Below are 23943 nucleotides of genomic sequence, written 5' to 3'. Positions count from 1 at the left end.
GTCTTCTTTTTTTTTCACTTTCTGAATGTCTTGCTCATATTGAAACTCAATGATATATAAGTTGTCACCAACTTCCTTGAACTGGATTCTCCCCCTTGGCTTCCATACACTCTGCTTGATTGTCTTAAATGCTTCAGTGTTGCATTCTTATCTGCCACAATGAGACAAAGTTGCCCACGTCTTGTTGTTAGACTCTCCTTTGTCATAACAACCTCTACTTCAGTCTATTCTTTCTCAGTTTATCGAAGATCACCCCTACTTCTCTATAATCTCGTCAACCATTTGCACCTCGTCTTTGATGCAGAAAACAATAAGAATGAAAAACTACACTCCTCCTCAGTGTTAACTAGAAGACCTGTCTTGCCTAGAGCAAAAACGCCACCTCAGCCCAAGCTAGGAGACTTGTGATTACTAATTTAATAGAGTGAAAAAGGACTTTTCAACTTATAGTTATTGGTTTCTTACTGCTCATGTGTTTTCCTTTGCCACCATTTTATTTTTCTATCATTTTATTATTACTTTTCCAATAAATAAAAAGACTTCCTCTTGGTATAAGTAACTTTTTATTATTAACTCTTTGAGTGATGCTAAGTACAAACTCTAAATAGACAAGTCTTGCATAGGCTTTTTGTAAAAAGTAGGTCCCACTTAAAAAGAATGATTTTTTTTTATACTTTTTTAAAGTACGATTCTTTTTTACAAAGGCTTACGTGTGATTTGCTATTTCAGACTTGTCCAAATCATTTTTCTTATTATAATAAAGAGAACATATATAAAACACGCAATCTTAATACCTTGAGGTAATGAATCAGGTGATCGATGAATGCAAATACAGACAACATTGGGATAGGACTCACCGAATCCTACCACTTGGGATAGGTTTTCCCAAATTCAATCCATGAGGTTCATACTGGCTATAGCTTACAAAGGTAATGAGATTTTTCCCCCAAAGGAGGCCAGCCAGCTTGGTAATGATTATGACCAAGAAATCTCATATAACTTACAACGGGAAGTGATGGATTGCTTCTATATATTATCCCCACGAGATCCACATCATTTTATATTCAATATTTAAAAAATGATATTTGTAATCTTAGAGTGTATAAGTCTCACGTTCTCCTTTTAAAAAAATAAGTAAATATGAAATATATAAAAATCATTTTTTTAATAGTGGATCTCATTTTTTTTTTAAAAAAAAAAAGTATACTAGACTTACCTGTCTTAAGACTATATGTAATATTACTCTTCAATATATATTCTTCTTTATTTAGTTTGTACGTGAAATTTCACGTGTACTTTTCGGAGGTCATTAATTATAAGCAATAGAGTAGAGGACTCGAGGCATATCACATGCAGATATTAAATATTCAAGGTTTTGCGTTTTGCACCTAATCTATCAAAACTTACACATTATATCTCCATGGTATCAAAAACTGACATTTTGCACCGTACAAATTTTCTTAAGATCCGACTGCATGTCCACATTCCCCACATTTTATATTTTTCATCTACCTTATCAGTAATTAAAATTAGGTCTCATTTAGATCAAAAATTTCATGTGCAGTCACTTTTATAAACTTTTTATACACTTCATTAATGTGATTGACTGTCACTTTTTTTTAATATAAAATAACTATTTTGACTAACCACATCAATGGAGTACATAAATAGTACGTAAAAATAACTGTATATAGCAAAACTCTTATTTAGATAATTAGAATATCTCCGTATATCTGTAAATAATGGTAAAATAGTTTAATTAATATGTTTTATTGGATTTTAGAAAATGATAGAGAAAAAGTTGAATAAAAATATCATAAAATTAAAAAATTGTCTGGATATAATTTTTTAACATTATTTTTATTTTGAAATTTGAAAAAATAGTATTGTTTTTTCTGTTTTTCTTGAAAGTTTAAAAAAGTTGTAATAATTAAGTAATTATTAAATAAAAAAGTTGAAGATTTGAAAATATAAAGTGTCTGTGTTTGAGTTATGTTTATTGTTTGGTAAGAAAATATATTAGAATATCTGAAAATGGTTGAGCTATGTTGTATTGTCTGAGAGTACTTTATCATTTTGGCTAGTTTGGAATACAAAATGTAAAAGTCCTATTAATTTGAGAGGGTGCAAAATATACTTTCTCATTGCTTATACAAAGGACGTGTACATAGATTTTATTGTTTGGAGGGTGCAAAATATATATACATATAGTTGAGGACTTGTACATACAATTCGGCATGTCTTGGCTAATCATGGATTTTATAGAATATTCGTTTCAACATGACCCTTTTTCACTCTCTATGAAGGCTATTGCTAATTTCACTCTCTATGAAAATATTTTCTTAAAGATAGCATATTCCATACTCTCTATGGAATGGTAGAACTCATCTGCATGGGTGTTAATTGCTTTCCATGGCATAAAGCACATAAGCAACCCGCGTTCTTGTTTCTGACTTGAAATACATTTTCACCAAAAGCGGTGCATAGAAGTCCAACTGAGCTCAAGAACTACTACCAGGGAAAAATGACAAAATAAAAAATAAAAAACTCGGCATGTTCATTGCCCTAAACTTCGCCATAACTGTGTTAGCGGCATCATTCCGTTCCTCTATACATCTAGTAAAAAAGTAAAACCTAAATGGGCTTCTAACCCATGAAGAGGTCATGACTCCTTGATGACCCAATTCTTCCTGTGATGGACATTTGTACCAATTCTTCAGGCTATACAAAACTAATTTCAAAGATCCTTTACACAGCTGATTTGCCATTGGTACACCTTGTTCATGGAGTAGGTACTTGCATCAACCTTGTGTGCTATACCTACTGGTTGCAGATTGCACTAAATTCAGTCAGAATCCTTCTGGTCGCTGGTTTTCAGAGGAGAAGACTCTACGGCATGGTTTACCTCGCATGCTTTTCTAAATTCTTGTACGAGTATCTTCCGGATTTTCACCCTCAGACCTGAGGCCTCCTCTGGTTTGAACCACTGCCGGCCAAACTGAGAATACAAATATATTAAGAGCCAAGGAAAATATTTCAAGAAATTTACTAAAGAATAAATTCAGCTATCCTTTTTTAAGAAAATAAAGAACCATACCATTGCCAAATCTTTCTTTTTCAGCCTTTCGGGGGCCTCTTCGATGAAGCGCTCCATGAAGAAAAGAACAAAGAGACCACAATCAAAGTCATTCTTTTGTTGGGGAACCTGTGGGAAATTAAGAACCGAATAAAACAAAATAGGTAAGCTTCTAAAGATTTAGAAATAAACGTCAACAATGACACGTCATATCACAGTTTTAAATGCAACATAGCAAAGATCTGACGCCCTCGATGCCTAAAAGAGTGAAAATCAGGAGAATGAATCCCCCTGGTTTTCTTATTCAAATTCAGCCCTCGTAATGGCCACACCTTGCATTCAAATTCAGCCCTCATAGTTGACTAACATCATACTTCGTTTTTTTCTTTTCTTTTTTTTTTTTTTTGATAAGTAAGAAACTTTATTGAAGAGAATGAAACTAGGCAAAGCCCATGTACACAGGAAGTATACAAAATGAGACACCTAATTACATTCTAAAAAACCGAAAAGAAGACAAAAACTCGTTAACATTCCCTCCCTTTAGTACAATAGCAGAAAACCACTAAATAAGAGGAAACACAAAGAAATTCCAGATTTGCCCCACTGCTCGCTCCTTCTTGTTAAAGCACCTGTCATTTCTTTCCATCCATATGCACCACATTAAGCACAAAGGTATCATTCTCCACACCTCAACCAATTGAGAGCTATTATGATTCCTATTCCAACATGCTAATAAATCCACCACACTCTTAGGCATAACCCAACTCAACCCAGCTCCACTGAAAATGCCAATCCATAACTCCCTAGCCACTTCACAGTGTAAAAGTAAATGGTCACTCGTTTTCCCATTTTTCTTCATTTCTTGGTCAATTCTCTTTTCTTTATATTTTTTGGTCAATTCACATGATCTAACATCCTATTTCTTGACAAAACGTGAGCATCAACAACTTGAATGGTCCTAAGCACGAATCAATTTGTCCAACTGCACATATTAAGTTCCTAAACATCTTTTCACAACCTGCCTTCAAACTGCAAACTTTTTCTTCCTGAATACCCAATTGATAAAAATAAAATTCCACGCATGTATTTTGTTCATATTTAGAGGAATTGATCAGTCAAAGTTAAAAAAAAGAGGGGGGGGGGGGGGGGGGGGGGGGGGGGGGGGGGGGTCCCAAACCTTCACAGATATGCTCCTCTTATTGAAACAAGGTCTTGTACTTACCTTAAAATTTTGAAAAACAAAAAAGGAAATCATTCTTCTGTAAAAATTGAAAAAATAAAGGCAATCATTCTTTGGTAAAAGAGATGCTCTCACAATTTTTCATGCAGAACTTCAAAGCATTCCAATGGCAGTTTCACTACTCAAGACCAAGAGGAAATATATGGAGGCTTTGGGTAAATGCAAATTCCATCATGCCTTCCAAATGGTTTTTTTTTTTTTTTTTTTTTCATGTGTTTTTTCATCCCCACTCCCCCCTCTCCTCTGGGAAACGGGCTAAGAAAAAAAATTCACATTTTAACTTTTGGTTGCACTGAGATTCAAGCTAAAAAAAATACAATGGGAAATTTGATGCTTCAACACCTTCAATGCGACTACCACTGAGAACGTACTAGATGGCAGAAAAGAACCAGGAAAAGTGACTAATTTGATATTTCTAGGCAGCAACTTCACATGGTAGAATGAAAGGTTGATCTCTCAAAATAAAAATGAAACTTAATTTTTGCTTTTTTTTTTTTTTTTTTTTTGTGTTTTTTAGTTATCGACGTTAGTAAGTGTTAAACTAGGAACAATGCCAATCTGACTCCACCACTTGAGTTAAAGTTACGGCTGACTCTGGTAGGTTTAAGCTAGTTAGTGTGTGAAGTCCCTACTCATCATTTAAGAGACTCAGGATCAAATCCTACCAACACTGGGAAAGTGGGAGTTAAGGGAAGGTCAGGCCACATCCCTTTTCATATACACCCCCCCTCCCCCTGCCGTGCCAACAGCCCCCAAACCCAAAAAAAAAAATGTGTGCTTTTTAGTTATCGGTGTTAATAAGTGTTAAACCTAGGAACAATGCCAATCTGACTCCACCACTTAGTTAAAGTTAAGGCTGACTGAATACTCTGGTAGGTTTAAGCTAGTTAGCGTATGAAGTCCCTCTCATCATTTAATAGCCTCAGGATAAAAAATCCTACCAACACTGGGAAAACGGGAGTTAAGGGAAGGTGAGAGGCCACATCCCATTTAATATAGCCCCCCCCCCCCCCCCCCCCCCCCCCCCCCCAAAAAAAAAAAAAAAAAAAAAAACCAAAATACACACAAAAGAGAAGCAATTGAGCAGAAAAAATTACCGCAATGACTTTCTCATCAATTCTACGATCAAGATTTTTCCAGATGGTGTCCGCAATTGGAAGATCTGAAGGAGCAACTTCTTCTTGAAATAAGTAGGTCCATTCTTCTTTCATAAAGCTACAGAGCACATTTACACAATTTCTGAGGTTTAAAAATAACATGATGCAGACATTGTAATGAATAGCTTATTCACAAAGCATGCTTTGCCATATCAATATGTAGTTGATGAACTTACCTTCGAGGTATAAAAATCTGAAAATATATATCTAAAATGATTTAACCAATAGAGTAAACGAATAACCATTGCCTCATGATGGCACTCCAATAGGCGATTCAACAAAATGCCTCCTATTTCATTTTTAAGAAATTAACTTACATTGGTCAAAAAACTGAAAAATAAAACCTAAATAGAGGAAATTAAAATAAAAAAACTAAATTCAACTACAATATTATAAAACTGAAAAAACTTAATACAAAAAAGTCAAATACCACATTTTAAAAAAGCCAAAACTTATAAATTAAAACTTGGAAAACAGAAAAAATATTAAAAAAAAAAAAGAAATAAAATATTCAATGGGTGGCCCATGTCCAAACACAGGAAGCATGCACCTGGGGCATGGGTTTGTGTAACCCAGGCAGTGTGGCATGGCTTTGGGTAACAATTGAGGTGGCGCCTGGGTTTAGGTAAAACCGCGACACGGCCTGTGTGGCCAACTCAAGCGGCCCCCCTATCTGGCCAAGTTGAGCAGTTTAAGTCTTGGTTTTTTGTTCCAAAAATTTTTTGTTTTTTGTTTTTTTAAATTTTAAATGATTTTTATGTATTATATATGTGTGTATATATATTGCATCATGGCATGCCATGTCCGAATTCCATGAGATTTTTAATAGAAATCTAATGGAGGATTCTTATTGGAAAAAATTACAAATTTGAGTATTAAAATGATAAAATAATGATAAAAATGAAAATCGAAGGAGCAAAAAGATAAGGGCGTAAAAGCCAGGGACTATGTACCAAGCCCATACATCCATACAAATATATATATATGTATGTATATTTTGGCCGGCTGTCATATTAAAAAGAAAACATATTGCCAAAAAAATCTAATTTATATACTCAGCCTATAAACAATTTATGTTTGAACAATTCAATTAGTTATAAAATCACTGCAGGTTGCCATTACTGTGATAGTGGCAACACTTCTCACTCTTAACCTTTAGTAAGATTATGGACAAATGATTGTTTGTTTAAACCTAAAAAGCATGAAAATGAGATTACCCTATAAATAACCTAAATCAGATCAGTAAGTAAAGGACAAAACCAAACATATCATCAACAACTAGTGGTTGTCCTGCCTCCGCCTTTCAGGACGGGAGTGCTTGGTTGTGGGGTTTCTGGTATCTCAACTAGTGAGGCAATGTTAATAAGTAGAGGACAAAACTAGGGGTGTAAATTTTAACCGGAAAACCGGACCGGATCGGCCCGGACCGGACCGGTTGTGCCGGTTTTGAACCTGTCCGGTCTGGAACCGGTTTCATAAAATGAAAAACCGGCCGGAACCGGTCCGGTTTCGGTTCCGGCCATTTTTAGACCGGACCGGTACTATTTAATATGTGTATATTTTTTTATTTATTTAATGTTATATGTTATATATTTTATATTATATATAATTTTTTATATATAATATATAATAATATAAATTATAATTATATATAAGATAGTGTTATTTTAATTTATAAAATAAAAGTTTAATCTCAAACATGAAAATTTAATTGATCATATGCTTTAAATATATAATATTATAAATATATATTATTTATTAATAACATTTTATCATAGATTCATAAGAAGTAAGAACCTAAAAAGAAAGAAAATCACTCAAATATTATTACTAAATTTTAATGGCCTAATACACTTAAAACTCTTTATATTTTTTTTGATAAGTACATAAGACATTAGTAGATAAATATAAATTATATATATTAGCATATAATTTATATAAAGCCATACCAAAGCTATACTAATAGCATAAATTTTTTACATAGCACTTTTTTTTTTGCATAGCAGTCTTTTTATATAGTAGTTTTTTTTTAAGTAGAATTTTTTGACATAGCAGTTTTTTTTTTTTTATAAACAGATTTTTTTTATAATAAATATATATTTTATTAAAACCGGAAAACCGAACCGAACCGGACCGGAAACCGGTAAAACCGGAATACCGGTTTAGGAGGGTAATCGATGCGTAATCGGTTTTGAAAAATATAAAACCGGTGCCTACCGGTTCGGTCCTAGATTTTGTCTAAAACCGGACCGAACCGGACCGGTTACACCCCTGGACAAAACTAAACGTCTCAACAACCCAGTGGGTGCCCGGTCACCACTTTTGGGGGGCAGGAGTGCTTGGTACAACATTTTGCAAGACTTAATGACATTAACCATATGACAGAAGATGCATCTTATTTGCCAAACTTACAAAAAGTACGCACAATATAAAAAATCATTAATATGTCATCAAGGCTTCTTGCTTCTCACCTCTTGATGTTCTCAAAAATCAATCTGCTTGAGTGAAGTCTCAACGAGTCCAAATGAAGAATTATAGGCCCTGATTGATCTTCCTTATCAGGGATACATATAATCACCAAGCTCCAATGAAGACTGAGTACATCAACACAACATAAAGAAGTCAAACAAGGTGCAATGATTTTAACCAAAAAGGAGCGGGGAACAGGCAGCATACCATTTATTGTATTTATGGCAAACAAATTTTTAAATTTGCATTCCTAGTGAACAATTAAAGTCTAAAAACCTCTTGTTCCATTGACCCAATTTTCTTTGCTAATTTTGCGTTCCTCTAACCTTCCCGTCTTCTTCTTCTTCTTCTTCTTCTTCTTCTTCTTCTCTCTCTCTCTCTCTCTCTCTCTCTCTCTCGGTTTGTTTGTTAGGTAAAAGTAAATTTTATTGATATAAGAGGCAAGCCCGAGTACACTAGTGGCATACAAAGAGCATGCCTAACCTTCCCTTCTTCTTGAAGTTCCAATGATATCCTAGTCGTTTCTAAATCACTCGATATATCATTTTGAGATGAAAAACACTGAAACAATGGTCGATAACATTATAACATATTCCATCTTAAGCATTGTATATAATACCTCGTTCACTTCCAATTTATGTATCTAGAAGCCTAAACAACACATATGAGCCATCCTCATTCTTAGTCAAATAAAATGGGATTCATCTTTGCCCAGGCACTTTTACAACATGGTGCCAACTTCATGGCTCAACAAGCAATGAAACGAAAAACAATTGTTGTTTGACAGGAAAGTAAATTAGCATTCTCTCAAAGGCCAATATTGATCATTCCTACTTAACAAGGCAAGAGCAATTGGCTGGCAAGATCACGTCATGCACCTGCTTTATTGGAATTTATCTAGGAACCTAAGCCAAACATATCAGACCAGCCTCATTCTTCATTAAATAAAGCAGGATTCATCTTAGCCCACACACTTTTACAAATGGTAACAACTACATAGATCAGCAAGCAATGAAATGAAAAGGCATGATCATTGTACAGGAAAGTAAATCAACACTCTCTCAAAGGCCTAGTTTTGATCATTCCTACTTAACAAGGCAGGAGCAATTTGCTTGCCAGATCATGCCATGTACCTGTTTTCAATGAGTGCCAATAACAATGGCACCAGGATTGGGATCATGGCTCAAGCGTCTCATTTTTACAAGTTTACATACCATTTCTGTAACAAAGTTTTGCAGGAGAGGAAAAGAAAGAGAACATTTAAGTAGACACAGGATGGGCAGAGACGGTTCCCTTAATCATTACAGAATGTAAGCTGAACTGTTCTGGTCATGGTAACCATAATTCAGGATATGCATCAACTCAGAAGGATGCTTGCTGGAAACAAGCATATATGGACTTTTGACCATATATGGAACATTAACATCTTTAAATTAACATCTTTAAATGTCACACTGACCGTTAACCATCTTACACATACAAAACCATATCAACTCAAAACTTACTTTTCATGTATCGGGATAAGTACATATGCCTTCTGAAATATATTGACACCTTTCCACCACCTTCTGAACTTGACAAAAGAAGTCTCCTTGTCACTTCCCTACAAATTACAAGGGAACATCATGTAATGTCAAAGTTATAATAGTCACTATCAAATTGCTCAACCCATGACATATTTAAAAACAAAACAAACAGAGTAAGTAACTATCCCAACAAACTAGTTTTACAGTTCTGCATCTACAAATCCCCAAATGTTAGTCTAATGCATCAAAAGCTAGAAAAAATAGTTTGATTTATGGGAAATAAATAAACTAAGGGAAACAACTACCTTGTATGATACAGCCTCTGTGAGCTTCTTGTAAAAATATGTATTGAAAAAGTGATAATCGCATATTGTTCTATTTGTTGGAGATGCTTGCTGCTGTAGATATCTAGCCAAACGAACCAGTAAGGGATTCAATATAGAAACTCAAATGCAAATTTTTAGTAACCACATAGCAAATTTATTACTAAAAGTAATCCCTGATAGAGTGTGTACAACTTAAGAATTTACAAGGCAAGGTAACTATTATAATTTCCATCAATTTAGTTTGTGTGTGTCTCTGTACATATATAGATGCATCCAGTTTACCATGCCAAAGGCAGCACACTAAGATCGTCATTAAATCCTATGTAGGGCTCTATTAACACCTTAGTCCAGTTCTTCCATTATAGCCAAATGACAATACAAGAAAATTCTAATCAAAACGGGAGAAAAAAAAAGGGCCACGTATGAATGACTAAAATAGTACATTCATCAATGAAAATGAATTACTTCAGAACTAAAGCATGAAAACTCAACATCTAATGAACCAACAGATTCAGTTAAGATAATGCCAAAATATCATTAAAAGAAGATGCATTTCCATTTTCTCCCATAATTTTTTAATTAACACCCATGCATTAACAATCTAAATTAAAGTGGTATAAATCTGCCTAAGTACAAGTTTTGAATGAAAAGGAAATAATCAAATAAAACAAAATAAACCTGCAGCAGAAAACGTTGATTGCCAAGATACATGCAAAAGATGTTTAAAAAATGAGACACTAGTTGTAAGCACTGTGAAAGCCCAAGTTTATAAAAAAGAAACTGCTATAAAAAATAAAAAATAAAAAACTTTGCCAATTCAGACAAAATTTGCTGGATGAACTATATAGCACAAACTAAAGTAAATACGGGTATATTCCCAATTACTACAACAAGCTAACCAACCGCATGTAAAAATTCATGATAGTTGAGGTCAAATAGCCTTCAGGTGCCAGGCAGTCTATGTCCGCACAACAAATTTCAACAGATTCTGGATCATCCCTGGTCAAAAATAAAGTACAATGAAGTATATAATGCAAAAACAATTTTTCTAAATAAATTGAAGTAAAAGGAACACATTCCACATCATTCATAAGAAAAGATTTTTGGTACCTTGACGGGTAGGTGATCTTTGCATCTTTCATGCTGAAAAGAGTCATTGGAATCAAATTATATCAGACCTCAACATATATTGGGTAAGCTAAATACAAAACAATAAACTAGAAGCCACTAGTGGAAGTCCTATTTACCATTCATCAAGTTTGTCTGCTTGCTCTGTCATCTGTAGAAGATGAGATTCATCCTCATCTATAAGAACAATGGTATCCTCCTATATGAATTATTTTAACATGAAGATCATCAGTAAAACAGATGTATAAATCCTATCGTGGCTAAAATTTGAAGGATCTTCATGGGTATTAACTACGTAACATTGTTCTGTTGCAGCAAAAATGAAATTCAGTTCCCATCCTTCTGGGAACATTTTCAATATTCTACAAGAGTATCAGGAACATTAGATCATGAACCACAACAATAGTTTCAAAGCTGATACTGAAGAACACGATGAGACTCAAAAATTACTTATTTTTTAATAGTAGGATAAGTTTTGATGGTGATCAGGAGAAAGGAAAAGTAAAAAACTCAAAAATAACACAGAAGATGTACCTTCTTATGCCTTGAACCATTTGAATGAAGGACTTCAAAAGCATCCTTTCTACCAGAAAATAAGAAATATCAAAATGAACATAAAATAAATTGACTTTATCTTTTCAGACCATTCATGATGCAAACATAAGGGTCATGAATAACCAAAGCTAGATACAAAGAAGTTATGCTCTAAAACCAATGCAATGAAATTTGGAAAATAAGCACGAATATATACTCAAACAAATTTAAACATTGCTTGATGGAGTTTTTAATATATTAGTCTCCTGAAAGTGCAGTTGCCCACAGTCTTTCATTCTTTCTCTTCCTCTCCTTTCTTTATATTCTTCTTCTTCTTCTTCTTCAAAACACACATACTATTTACAGCCTCTCAACAGCACCAAGTTTCAGCCTCTGCCAGTCTTGATTTCAAATCCAAACCAGGCCCTGTTCCTGCACCTTAAGAAACCCTAAAACCCTACGCATTTTCTATACCCAAGGAACTGAATTTATCCCTTACTCAAAAACTTATTTTATTGCAGCCAAAAATATGCTTCAGAACCAGGCTGAAACTTATTAATCCCCTTTTTTGTTTAAACCTGCCATTGAACTTATTTATCTACAGTCCAACCCATTTATCTTCTATCATAAACCCCTAAAACCGTATTCCTGAATTAAGTTACCAAATAAGTTATTGCAAACAAATCTCAAGATTTTATTAAGATCAATTTGTGCAATTACAAAAAGATATCCAAAGACTCCAAAGGTCATTTTCATAGAAACTATAAACTAAAAAAACATACATCCAATTCAAAGTGCTAGATGGTACATGTACTTTTTTGTCGCATGTAGGAAGATAGGTAAATAATAGCAGGTTTTCTTCCCTTTTTTTTGGAATAATAATAGTTCTTTTAAACCATCCGCTCAAGGAGAACTCGCCCCCTCCCTACTATTTTTATCAACAAAACTGCCAACAAAATTAGCTAGTACACAAGCACTGGCACCAGGGTGATTTCACAAGGAGAGAACAAAGAAAGAATAAGAAGAAACCAATAAAGGGAAAAAATTGCAAATTATAAGCTATAAAGCAGAATTAAAGATATCTAGATCTTTAAAAAAATTGTGTTGTCATATAAAAGTTCTGCAATTTTATTAAGAGCACAGCGAGGCACAATGCAAGTACACAGGAAGTATTTAAAATTTTTTGATTGGCAATATAAATATAAACTGCACATCCGGGGAATCAAACCTCGGTCAGTACCGTGGGAGGGTACTATGATACCACTACACAATTTAGAGTTGGGAGCTATTATGTGCTGCCATTCATAGAGAGTGCTGAATAATATAGCTCTTAACTTTGTTACCATCCTCTCTCAATCTTCAAAAGTCTCGGCATTACGTTCTTGCCAAAAACACCACATTAAACATAAGGGAACCATCCTCCAGATTTTTGAGTTCCTACGGCTTCTATTCCGCCAGCATGCCAAAACCTCCACCACTCGCTGAGGTATAACCCGCTCAATCCCAGATGTTTTGAATATCTCCACCCATGTGTCCCTAGCCAACTCACAATGTAGTAGAAGGTAATCAATGATTTCTCCATTATGTCAGTACATAGAACACTGACCCACTACTACAACATTCATCTTTCTTTCTCCCTCTTTTTTCGTTTTTTTTTTTTTTTTTTTTGATTGGCACCGGTCTGATGGCCACTAGAGATTGTTTGTACTCAATGGGATTCGAACCTTGGACCTTAGAGGGAGCATACCACCAAGGACAAGGCTTTTACCACTTGAGCCAACTCCTAGGGGTAAATTCATCTTTCTTAAATTATCTAGTGTTAAGATCTTTCCTAAAGCAGCCATCCATATAAAATATTAATTAATTAAAAGAGATCTTCAAAGGCACCTTGTTTCCTACATTGTGCCCTATTATCTTCTACTGGTAATGTAGTAGATGCTAATTAATGCTTTCTTCATTATGCAGGCACATAGAACACTGTTCCACTACTACAATATTCCTCTTTCTTAAATTATCTAGTGTTAAATCTTTCCTAAAGTGGCCATCCAGATAAAAAATAATAATAATTAATTAGTTAGGAAAGAGACACCTTCGAAGGTGCCTTTTTTCGTATATTGTGTTATGTTACCTTCTACTCGCAATGTAGTAGAAGGTAATCAATACTTTCTCCATTATGCCAGCACATAGAACACCAATCCACTACTAGAGTTAAGATCTCATATCATCTAGAGTTAAGATCTTCCAAAGTGACCATCTAGATAAAAAGTTAGTTACCAAAAGAAAGAAAAAAAAAAAAAAAAAAAAAAAAGAAGATACCTTCAAAGCCACCTTGCTTAGATAACAAAAATTTTCCGCCCCTTAGGTCGCCAAACTAGAGTTTCGCCTTCTCAAGCGCCAATCGCAGAGGGCGACCAGGCCAAGCCGAATCAAAAAGGGTTTGATGATTCAAGTATCATATTAAGGAAAAGAGAGTGAGGGGCTGAGGGGGCAGCCTTGGCCCAATCATCCAATTCACTCCAACAGACCAGCATGGTTCTGTAGTGTGTCTTGTTATGTTGGCTAGAGCAAACAATTCTTAGGGGCTATGTTCCATTAGTGAAAATCTGATGACTTACCTGATCCGTATGATGTGAGCACGTTACAAGGATCTGAGGTTTAACTGGGTAAAAGATATGTTGCATTTTACACAGCCTTCGGGTTTCCTCATCAGAAAAAAGAGCCAATAAGCTAAAATTTATGTTAAAGCATTGAGTTTGGAACTTTTTTTCAAAAATACATCCCCAGTCCTTTGGTATTGACACAACATTTTCAATATCAATGCACCTCTTTGTACTTCTCATGTCTACATCCTGTGTACTGGGTTATGCCTTCTTTTTTTATGAATAAAACTTCTTGATTACCTATAAAAAAAATAAATAAATTATCAATGCACCTCTTATTTTGGCCATTTTAGAGCTCATGTTGATAACTGTAACAAAGATAATAGATTTTCAATACTTCTATTGACTCAACCATTGTGTCCAAAACTAAACCAATGAAAAACGCAAACCTCTTATTTTTTGTCCTTCAGGAGCTTATGTTTACAACTACAATAAAAATTAACAAGTTTTCAGTACTCGTCTAATGTTACACTGATTTGACAAATACACACACTGCATAACCTAACAAAGGCTGTATAACGTTTCAGTATCCCAACCTTCTCATCCATAGTGGTGTATCAATCTAATCCACTCAATCTGTATATGATGCAACTGATACCTATATTATTTTTTTATGAGTAAAGCATATTCCTACATAACAAAACCAGATACATGGGGTGCATACATATGGTGGGTGAAGTCAGTAGCCTACAAAACCTTGAAACTCAACAATAGCAAGACAACCTCAAATCTGCAACAAACTTAAAAATCCTCCCACGACGATCTTATACTAGTAAAAAGGCAGAAGATGATCTCAATTTAGAGAGAGACGGAGACAGAGACAGAGACAGAGACAAAGTCGGAAAGAGGGAGCGCAAAATCCAGTGAAAGGAAATATGCTTACTTCTTGGCAAAGCAGCTAGACATCAGACGAAGAGAACGAGTGGGAGGAGCTCTGCCTTTTTTGCTACCATTTGAGAGAACATGCCTAGAAATATTGCTAGGACATTGAACAGACCATTGCCTTGGTGATGATCGACATTTTCGCCTTCCTTTTTGTGGTATCTCTTCCCTGTGCATCACTTTTTGGCTGTCACAATGACTCAACACTGATAGTTCTTTGTCAAATGCATCAGTTGTCCCACTGTGTGTCTGTTTTATAAATTAAAAGTAGATAAAACATAATTATGTTCCACAGTTCAAGGTCCACTAATAATTTATGTGGAAAGTATTAATAGAGCACCATACATCTTCTTCCATCTTTCGACGGAAATGTGAAGCAAATGAGGACTGTGAATAGTCTTCAGGTGATGTGGTCTCTTCCCTCATGCCATTAGAGACACCTACAGGAGACATTTAGATTTTTTAAATAGGATTCTTAAAGATAAAAATAAATAGTACATAACTGCAGCCTATTTTAACACATTCTTCATGCCAAGTATCAGATATGCTGACTGTAGCATCAACCATTAGCATTTCACAACTTCTTTGATGGGAGCAAAACACCTGCTTTCCCATAACAGATTCAGTATTAGCAACAACTTACCAAACAAAGTTTTCAATCCTCTCTGTGTCTATATTTTCTGGGGGGAAAAAAGATCAAAAGAAAATCCTATACTGTAATGTAGCAACTGCAATCCCATATTAGCTCCTCCCTATCCATTTTGACAGGTAAGGTTTTGAATTAAACCTTCAAACAACTGAACACTCTATACAGAACAAGGCCATGTGATGATAGCAGGGTAACAGAACTTCTTCTTCTTCTTCTTCTTCCTTTTTTTTTTGACTAGTAAGATGAGTACAGAGTAACCAGAACCTCACCAGCAGAACTTGAGCTCGTTGATTGTGTGGGCTTGTCACATTTGTCATTTTCCTGTTAAATGAAAAGCAAAAGTAACCAACTGAACTAGCCACACTTCTGCATGCAACAAACGCACTGAAGAAACGTTCTTACCAAGAATCTCACAAGACATTCACAAGTCATATTACCAGTAAGGCACACAGTCAGGATACAAAAGCGCACAGTCAGAAATACGCAACAAAAGCTCAGAAACTGGAAATGTGTGAATAATAACATATCCGAGTTCAAGACAAATGAAGGTACATTGAAATTATATCCTGATTCCTGATGGTGCATACAACTCGCTGTTTCATTCAGAACCAAAATCACCGCAAGTTACTTGTCACTAACAAACTCAATTTCACAACATTAGCAGCGAATTCATCATATGCATGATTCATCGCACACAACAAGGCGCGCGCGCTTCAGCTTTTTATGACTAAATCCAAATATTTTAAATACTAGCAAAAGCAGCATTATATACCAATATAACGCCAAAACTGGGATCTTTAAGTGAACAAATAATCCGTTTGGTTGCTGAGAAAACATTAAGCAATCATAAAAGGCTACTCAACTTCAAAATCTCGGTTTCATCCGTTGAACTATTTTACTAAAAAATAATTAAGACCGGGAAAAACCATGATAAGAAATTTTCTCGAATTTGCTCAAGAAATTAATTCCGCATTCTAGGTAGCAGTTCCTTAATTTCACAAATTTAAAGCAGGTTTCTAGGCTTAAAGTGACACCAATAATTTCATTTTGCTTTCCATCCCTTCCCTCCTTGTTGGTTTTGCCGGCAACCAAACAGACAAATAAAAACACCAGTGAGAAAATAAAAATCCAAGGGGAAAAGAAAGAGAGAGAAGGAAGACCTTGTTGAGTCGTCTGAGTTTCCTCCGCTCCATCTCATCCTCCAATCGCTTGAGAGTGGCCCGGATTTTTTCCCCTTTGTCGGGCAGTTTGGGAGCCATATTCTCGAGGGTGCGAAGCTTGCTCCGAATAGACTCGTTGAGTTCATGATCGCTGAGGAAGTCGAAGCCGCCTTCTTCTCTCTGTGAATGCGACTGATCAGAGTCCATCGGCGATTCATTCGGAGGCTGACCGCTGGGCTTGACGACAAGTAGGGGAGGCGGGACGTCGTCGTCATGGCTGGGCAAGAGCTTTTCCCAGTCAAGGACTAGGGGTATTTTCTTCGCTCCCCCCTCCTCCATGCATGTAATGCTCCGAGAGAGCGTCTGCCTGTCTGTGTGTCTCCGATCGATTGTGTTTGGTCTGGATATGTACTGTGTCAATTTCGGAAAACCGAGCTGCAATTTCCAATTGGAGTGTGATGCGCTGTAACTCTGTAACGTCTCTTGCTTTTTGTAGTGGTATGCAATTGAATGGAAAAAATCAAATGAATATGGCATATGAACTTATTTTTCCCTGAATTACTACCCTCACATTTTCCCTTTTAAGATATACTATTTAATGAAGAATTTGTGATTTTTTAGGGGCTCACAGCTGTAAACACGATTCATAAATTGTTCACTATTATTTTATTATTAATTAAAAATTATGTTATTATTTATAAATAATTTGAAATGTTCTTAACATCCGAACCCAATCTAATCTCTAAAAAATAAAAAAGCCTGTAAAATAAAAGATACAAGTAAATATCACCAAACGCACGTTGTTGTATTGATTAAATCATACAACTTAAAACCGCTCTTTTTTTGCCCTCTCTCTCTAATAGACGTTTCTCCTCCAGCCAATTTCTAAGATTTTCACCCCTTCACTGGGTGGAGGGGTTTCAGAGCTCCGGCTTCATTCACCCCCTCCCCTAACCAACCCTATGTCTTTTCCGTTTTATGATTTTTCATTTGTCTATTTTTCCTAGTTTTTTCTTTAGTTTTCCCACCGTAGCGCCGACTCTTGCGGATCTTCTGCTTTCCAGTAACATTCAACCAACACACGCCGCCTTTTCAGCCTCTACATTCGCTGATCTTCCTGCTCACAAAAGAAAATTACAATTCTGCTCAAAGCATTCATCGCATGCGCAGCCCCTATCATACGCGTTTTCCACTCGCAACCACATCCTAGCGCAGCTTTTGAGCCCATACACAGCCCCAACAGCTTCAAAGGCCTCAGATCCTTCAAATTTATCCGTCTGTTCCACTCCTCAAGTGGCGCATGTCTTGCACGCACTGCCACTGCTTGTGTTGGCCATTCGCGAGTAACTCGGCTCAGTGTCCGATTGCTATCTTATGTTACCACTTTCCCTAACCCGTGATCTTGCAAGAATGATTGTGAATCTCTCCAGAAATCATCTCATGACAACAAGTGATAGTACACCCACCATCTTCACCGCTTCCAGCAGAAGTTCCACTGTCACCAGTGGTGGTTCCATTGTTAGCATTTATGCGATTACCTTATTTCTATCATTTTACAAGACATCATCCTATTGTAGGATATAGGTAGGGATCAAGAAATTGATCCCAAATAAACCTACTTTTTTTCTTTTTTTCATCTCTTTACACTGTTATTTATTACTTTGAGACGTTTGTTGGGAACCCCACCTCTCTTCTTGCATCATCTTTTTAGTTCAATGAAGTTAAACTTGCTTAAAATATATATATATATATATACACATATCACCAAACCATCCAACCTAACACTATTAGGACATGAAATTTAAAAGGCATTCATTTTTCATGGTACTTACTTTTAGAATACCATCATGTTAATATTTTTTTATTTTATTTTTAAAAAAAAAGTCACTTGAAATGTGTCATTTCAACGCTACACAACCATGTTTTTAACACTGAGTATCCTTGTATTTAACGCTAAAATTTTTGAAATTATGATAATTGGCGAGGTAGATCTCGCGTTTAGCTATATCTATTGTTAAAGTTCTATATGAGTCTCATTTAGTTATATAAATAAGATGAGATAAAATTAGATTAGATAAAATTTAAAAGTTGAATAAAATATTATTATAATATTATTTTTTAATATTATTTTTATTTTAAATTTTGAAAAAGTTGAATTGTTTAATATATTTTATGTAAAAAAATTAAAAAAATTATAATAATTATATAAAATGAGACGAAATGAGATCTCATCTTACTAACTAAACCAGGCATTGCTTGTCATTGACATAGGAATGTTCTCTCTTGGTAGACTTATTAGTATATTGAGGATTTAGAGCAATGACATTGGCATAGTCAAATGCCGGTGTATCTTTAAAATTTGAAAAAATATAGAGAAAATGAACTGTACTGGAGTAGTCAAATAGTGAGGACTTCAAATATGAGTTATAGTATTTTCAAAGCTTTCATCATATTTGGAGATAGACTGTTCATCTTCAAAAGTAATATTTTATTTCAAAATATCATACCCAACTATTCCATAACATTTTCCATATTTTTCATTTTCAAAATTGATATTTATTCCAAAATATCATTCCTACGTTTTCCACAATAATTTAAGTAAAAATTAAATTATTAATTAACATATAGTTATTGTAGTTGTAAAATACGAAAAATATTATAAGTATTATTATATTATTATTTTAACTAATCCAATATGGAGTTATGGCTTGAATAGTTTTAGATTAACGAAAAATATTTACTTTTAGCTAAATTTTAAAAATGACTTTAAAGAAACAAATGCCAATGCTCTAAGGCAACATAGTTAATATCCTCAAGCCAATGGCCAATGCGTAGGTTAGCTCCAAATTGGAGTCTATTTTAGGCTCTTTGTATAACACCGTGATCCCAAAGGTCTAGGAAGTTAGCTCCTGTTATCTAAAATTATCTACCATAACATAGTTATATTTCTCCAAAGATTCCATAAAATATAAATTTACTTGTTCAAACCAAATATATATAAATATATATACATTCCTCCACAATGACACCAAAGCAAAATGTGACGCCCCCAAATCTCCACGCACGAACACGGAAAAATCGAGACGTCCGGATGATGACATCACGGGTCACCACCCTATCGACGAGTGCCAAGTGTGTGTAAAAGCAATATATGTGCAAAAAGAAACACGCAGCGGATAACGAAAGTCATAACTAAGTACCAGAATTTTTCTTAGTTTAATACAAAACTGTTCAAATCATACATAATAAAATATTACAAAACACAAATATAGATTCAAATCCAACAACAAGACATTAACTCCAACTCAGAACTCCGGCGGAGCTGCGTCCTCAGACTCAGCCTCCTCCTCCTCCTCGAAATCTGCACCAAAATCTATGGTACCAAAAATGGTGCCGCAGGTAAGTAAGATCCAAACACAACTAGATAAAAACATATTAACTCAAACAATATGCATGAAAGAAAAGTCAATGCACATGTTCCGTAAAACCATATTTTTCCATGCACGCCAAAAACCCATTTGGCCCAAAAACATATCGTTTAAAACCAAGCCTCGCCATTATCTCAGATAATGGCCCAAACCACCATTTTTCCAGAAAATGGATCACAAAGCCTCAACACATCCTCGCCATTTTCTCAGAAAATGGCCCGTATCCGAAAACCATAAAAACCATCCAATTATGCATGCACCATGATCTCCTCTAGGGATCATCCGCACACCCTGGCTCTATGCTACACCGCAGGTAACGACTACGCATGTGACACCTAAACGAGAGATGCCCAGACTCGCGCCCAGCGCGTCCCTGGCCAGGCCATCCTCTAGTCCCTGCCACTCTAGGGACCACGGAGTCGACACGACAGCGTTACCGTATCGTGCGATCCGGTCTTCGCTCTGCGACAACCCAGAGGATGTCACTCAGTATTATCCACTCTCGAGTGACCAGATGAGCTCCACCGAGATAATCACTCATCCCGGCTTGGGCTCGTGAGACACACGCACCTGAAATCCATTTACGCCAACAAATCATGATTTTCTCAATTAAAATAAAAAGCACATGTATGCAATATATAATGCACGCCTCGTAGCACAAATAACCAACCAATCACAAACAACCAAAATCAAGCACCCCTGAACTCCTCGGACTCAGTCCGGAATCAACCAACCAACAGTAAATAATTATTGTAAGAGTAAAATATATTTAAATCTAAAAGTAGGGTTTGGAAAATACTTATAGCGCTATACGGTATTTTTTGAAAGCTCGCGGCATTGCAAACGGCGAGGAAAAGCAACGTAACAGTGTAATTTTACATTGTTGTCGTGGGTAATAAATTACCCACTTTCAAACGGGAATGAACCAAGGCACGAAATTGATAAGAAATGATCTTGAGATATTTATGAAGTTAAAAGAAGTGAGTTTTGGCTGTGGGTGGTGGTGGAAATGGAGGAGGAAGCGGAAAAAGCTCAAATCGGAGTTGAGCTCATGAGAGTTGCTCCGGATCGAGGCCGAAAATGGGTGGTTTAGGTCGGTAAGAGGTAAGGGAAGAAGCTGTGAAGAGATGGTGGCCGGAGGTGGTGCGACGGCGCCGGAATCGGTGAAAAATCATGTGGCTTGGAGGAGCTCGTGGCGGCTAACGGTGGCTCGGATGGAGGTGAAACTTGGTGGGGATGTTCGCCGGTGGAAGGGGAAGAAAACTAGGTGGGTGGTGTAGGCCACACCGCCGGAGAGCGGCAGTTTTGGGCTGCAAAAGCAACCAGCGATAGGGGAGAAAAACAGGGCTGGTGCCGTGACTTCCAGGGGCTCGTGGCGGCTAACAGTTGATCCGATAGCTCTGAAAATTAGTGGAAATGATCTCTGGTGGGAGGGGAAGAGAATGGTGGGGGTGGTGCACTACACGGTGGCTGGACGGCGGAGCACCGGGCTGACAATTAGGCGGCGACGGGAAGGAGAGAAAAGGGGCTGCTATGCGTACGCGGGAGATGAGGAAGAAGAAAGAAGAAGAAAAAGAAAGAAAATAAGAAAAAGAAAAAGGAAAAGGGAAAGAAAAAGAGAAAAGAAAAGAAATGAGGTCCAATCCTCACTCCGGAAACCAAAAACTGATCCGCCAAAAACGATTTTAAAAATCGTAAAACGAATAAAATAAATTAAACACAACATCAAATAAATTAAAAACCAATTAAAATACATTAATTTAAAATAAATAAACCAATATATTAATTAAATTAAAAACAACCCTTCAGTGAAAATACACGTAAAAGCGGGTCATCACACAAAACCTCAACATAACAAACTAAAATCTCCATAAAGATTCAATAATATTAATGTCTCAAAATAAAATCTACATAAAATAATAAACTTACTGAATAAGACTCCAATAAATTGCTTGTACCATTTGGCACTTATTCCTTTACGTTTATCAAATCTTGCTCATGCTTCCTACTCTTAATTTCTAGCTGAACCATCAAAATTATCTGAAAAATATTATAGAGATAAGATTGAGTTATCAACAACTCCGTAAGTATAAAACATATGCTAGTATGTAAATATGAGCATTTACAAAGTTCAGATTACATAATAAAATATTTTTATTTTCAGAATGTAGAATCATAATATGTTATAAAAAATATTAAAGCAAAAGTTCAGAAATATTCTTATTCACAAGTCCTTTGGCGTAGCATAACTAAGCATCAGATCAAAACGGAATTCCATATTTAACTCTCATGGTAGGGTTGTGCAAATCTATGCAGCCAATCAAGTAGAAATAGAATTAAAATCTTCCACTAATTATTCTTAAAGCCCCAAGTGTGCACACAGAAAAGACTACGTAAAAAACCACTTTACTTCCAAAGTAGGTGCACTAGAAATATAAAAATTGGTACCAACCTAAACAGGGGCCACAGTTTTACACATGTGGTAAGGTTAGAATAGAACAAAAACAAAACCATATATAGAATCAGAATGTCATGCTAAAAGTTTTCAGATGCCACATCTTATCAAACAGAGTACTGAACAGAATCATATCATTTTTACATAATCAAAACATATAAATTTTCGACTAAACTTTTAGAAATAATCCAACTTGTCCCATAAATTTTTTCAAGCCAAATTACACTTAGCCCACTAAATGATTTTAACCTAATTTCAAGCCCAATAAAATCTATATTTTGCCGACATAAATTTTGGGCGGTAGCCAATTCCTAAATTATTCATTAGGTTGGGTTTTGATATTGAGAAGTGTTGATATATGTTGTAAATAGTAATAAAAAAGTAAGTGAAAAAGTACTAATAGAGTATTAAATAGTAATAAAAAGCAATGAATAGTAGTAATAAGCAAGTGAAAAATAATAATAAAATAATGAATAGTAGTGGAGTATGTTGAATACTATATAATCAATACCCAAACACACTCACATGTGTTTTTCATACATATTAATCCATTTAATGCGAGTTTTGTGCTGAGCCTAGGTGTTACACTTTGTTGATATAAATAGAGGGTTTTGGCTGGTGGGATTGAAACTTATTAGATTTTTCTCTTCTGATTATATGGTATTCAATAAGATTAATTAGATGTTATCATGTGTAGTAGGGGCGAAAAAAGCAAGTGAACAGTAAATCGGACCGAATCAGACGGTTTAGTCTGGTCTCGGGTTCGGTCTAGTCCAATACTGGTTTCATTTTTCTTAAAACTGGTCAAAATCAATCCGATTCCGGTTTTCCTTTTTCTAACACTTGATCGAACCCGTTCATATATATATATATAAATTTTTTATATTATATAAAATAATTTTTATATGATTTTTTATATTATATATAATTTTTATACATAATATATATAATTATATATAAAGTAATTTTGTATTATATGATAAATTACTAGTTAATATAATATTGAATTTTAAAATTCTATATAAGTAATTATATTTTATTACTATAGTCTATAATACAATTATAATATATATTATAATATACTATATATATTATCACTATATTATTATATACTATAATATATATACTATATTATATATATCGAAAAAACCAGACCGAATCGGTAAAACCAAAAGTATCAATTCTTAAAATTTCACAACCAGTATATACCAATTCAGTTCTAAAATATATCCAAAACTAGACCGAATAGAACT

The 23943-nt window shown here is 35.1% G+C and overlaps 1 protein-coding gene across 1 annotated transcript; it reads right to left on the bottom strand.

Annotated features, from left to right (window-relative positions):
• Positions 1 to 2393: 2393 nt before the first annotated feature.
• LOC122309778 (ubiquitin-like-specific protease 1D) lies at positions 2394 to 17375 on the bottom strand. The gene is made up of 14 exons (XM_043123430.1): positions 16808 to 17375; positions 15917 to 15968; positions 15344 to 15438; positions 15000 to 15247; positions 11457 to 11505; positions 11042 to 11121; positions 10905 to 10937; positions 10698 to 10793; positions 9774 to 9876; positions 9448 to 9545; positions 7945 to 8067; positions 5414 to 5531; positions 3098 to 3205; positions 2394 to 2998 (listed from the first exon to the last, which is right to left on the bottom strand). Exons 1-14 carry the CDS (start codon positions 17342 to 17344, stop codon positions 2846 to 2848), a joined length of 1893 nt encoding a protein of 630 aa, XP_042979364.1. The 5' UTR covers positions 17345 to 17375; the 3' UTR covers positions 2394 to 2845.
• Between the last annotated feature and the right edge of the window lie 6568 nt (positions 17376 to 23943).

Source organism: Carya illinoinensis, chromosome 5 (genome assembly GCF_018687715.1).
Source record: "Carya illinoinensis cultivar Pawnee chromosome 5, C.illinoinensisPawnee_v1, whole genome shotgun sequence".
Lineage (NCBI taxonomy): Eukaryota > Viridiplantae > Streptophyta > Magnoliopsida > Fagales > Juglandaceae > Carya > Carya illinoinensis.
Note: the sequence above shows the minus strand (reverse complement) of the source record. Positions and strands in the feature narration are given on the sequence as shown.

Excerpts from the sequence above, each read along its gene's own strand:
- LOC122309778 (XM_043123430.1), bottom strand. The coding sequence starts at position 17,344 with ATGCCATATTCATTTGATTTTTTCCATTCAATTGCATACCACTACAAA. Across the intron at positions 15,439-15,916 it reads AACGAGCTCAAGTTCTGCTG|GTGTCTCTAATGGCATGAGG; the intron begins GTGAGGTTCTGG and ends TGTCTCCTGTAG. Across the intron at positions 9,877-10,697 it reads ATCATGAATTTTTACATGCG|ATATCTACAGCAGCAAGCAT; the intron begins GTTGGTTAGCTT and ends TCGTTTGGCTAG.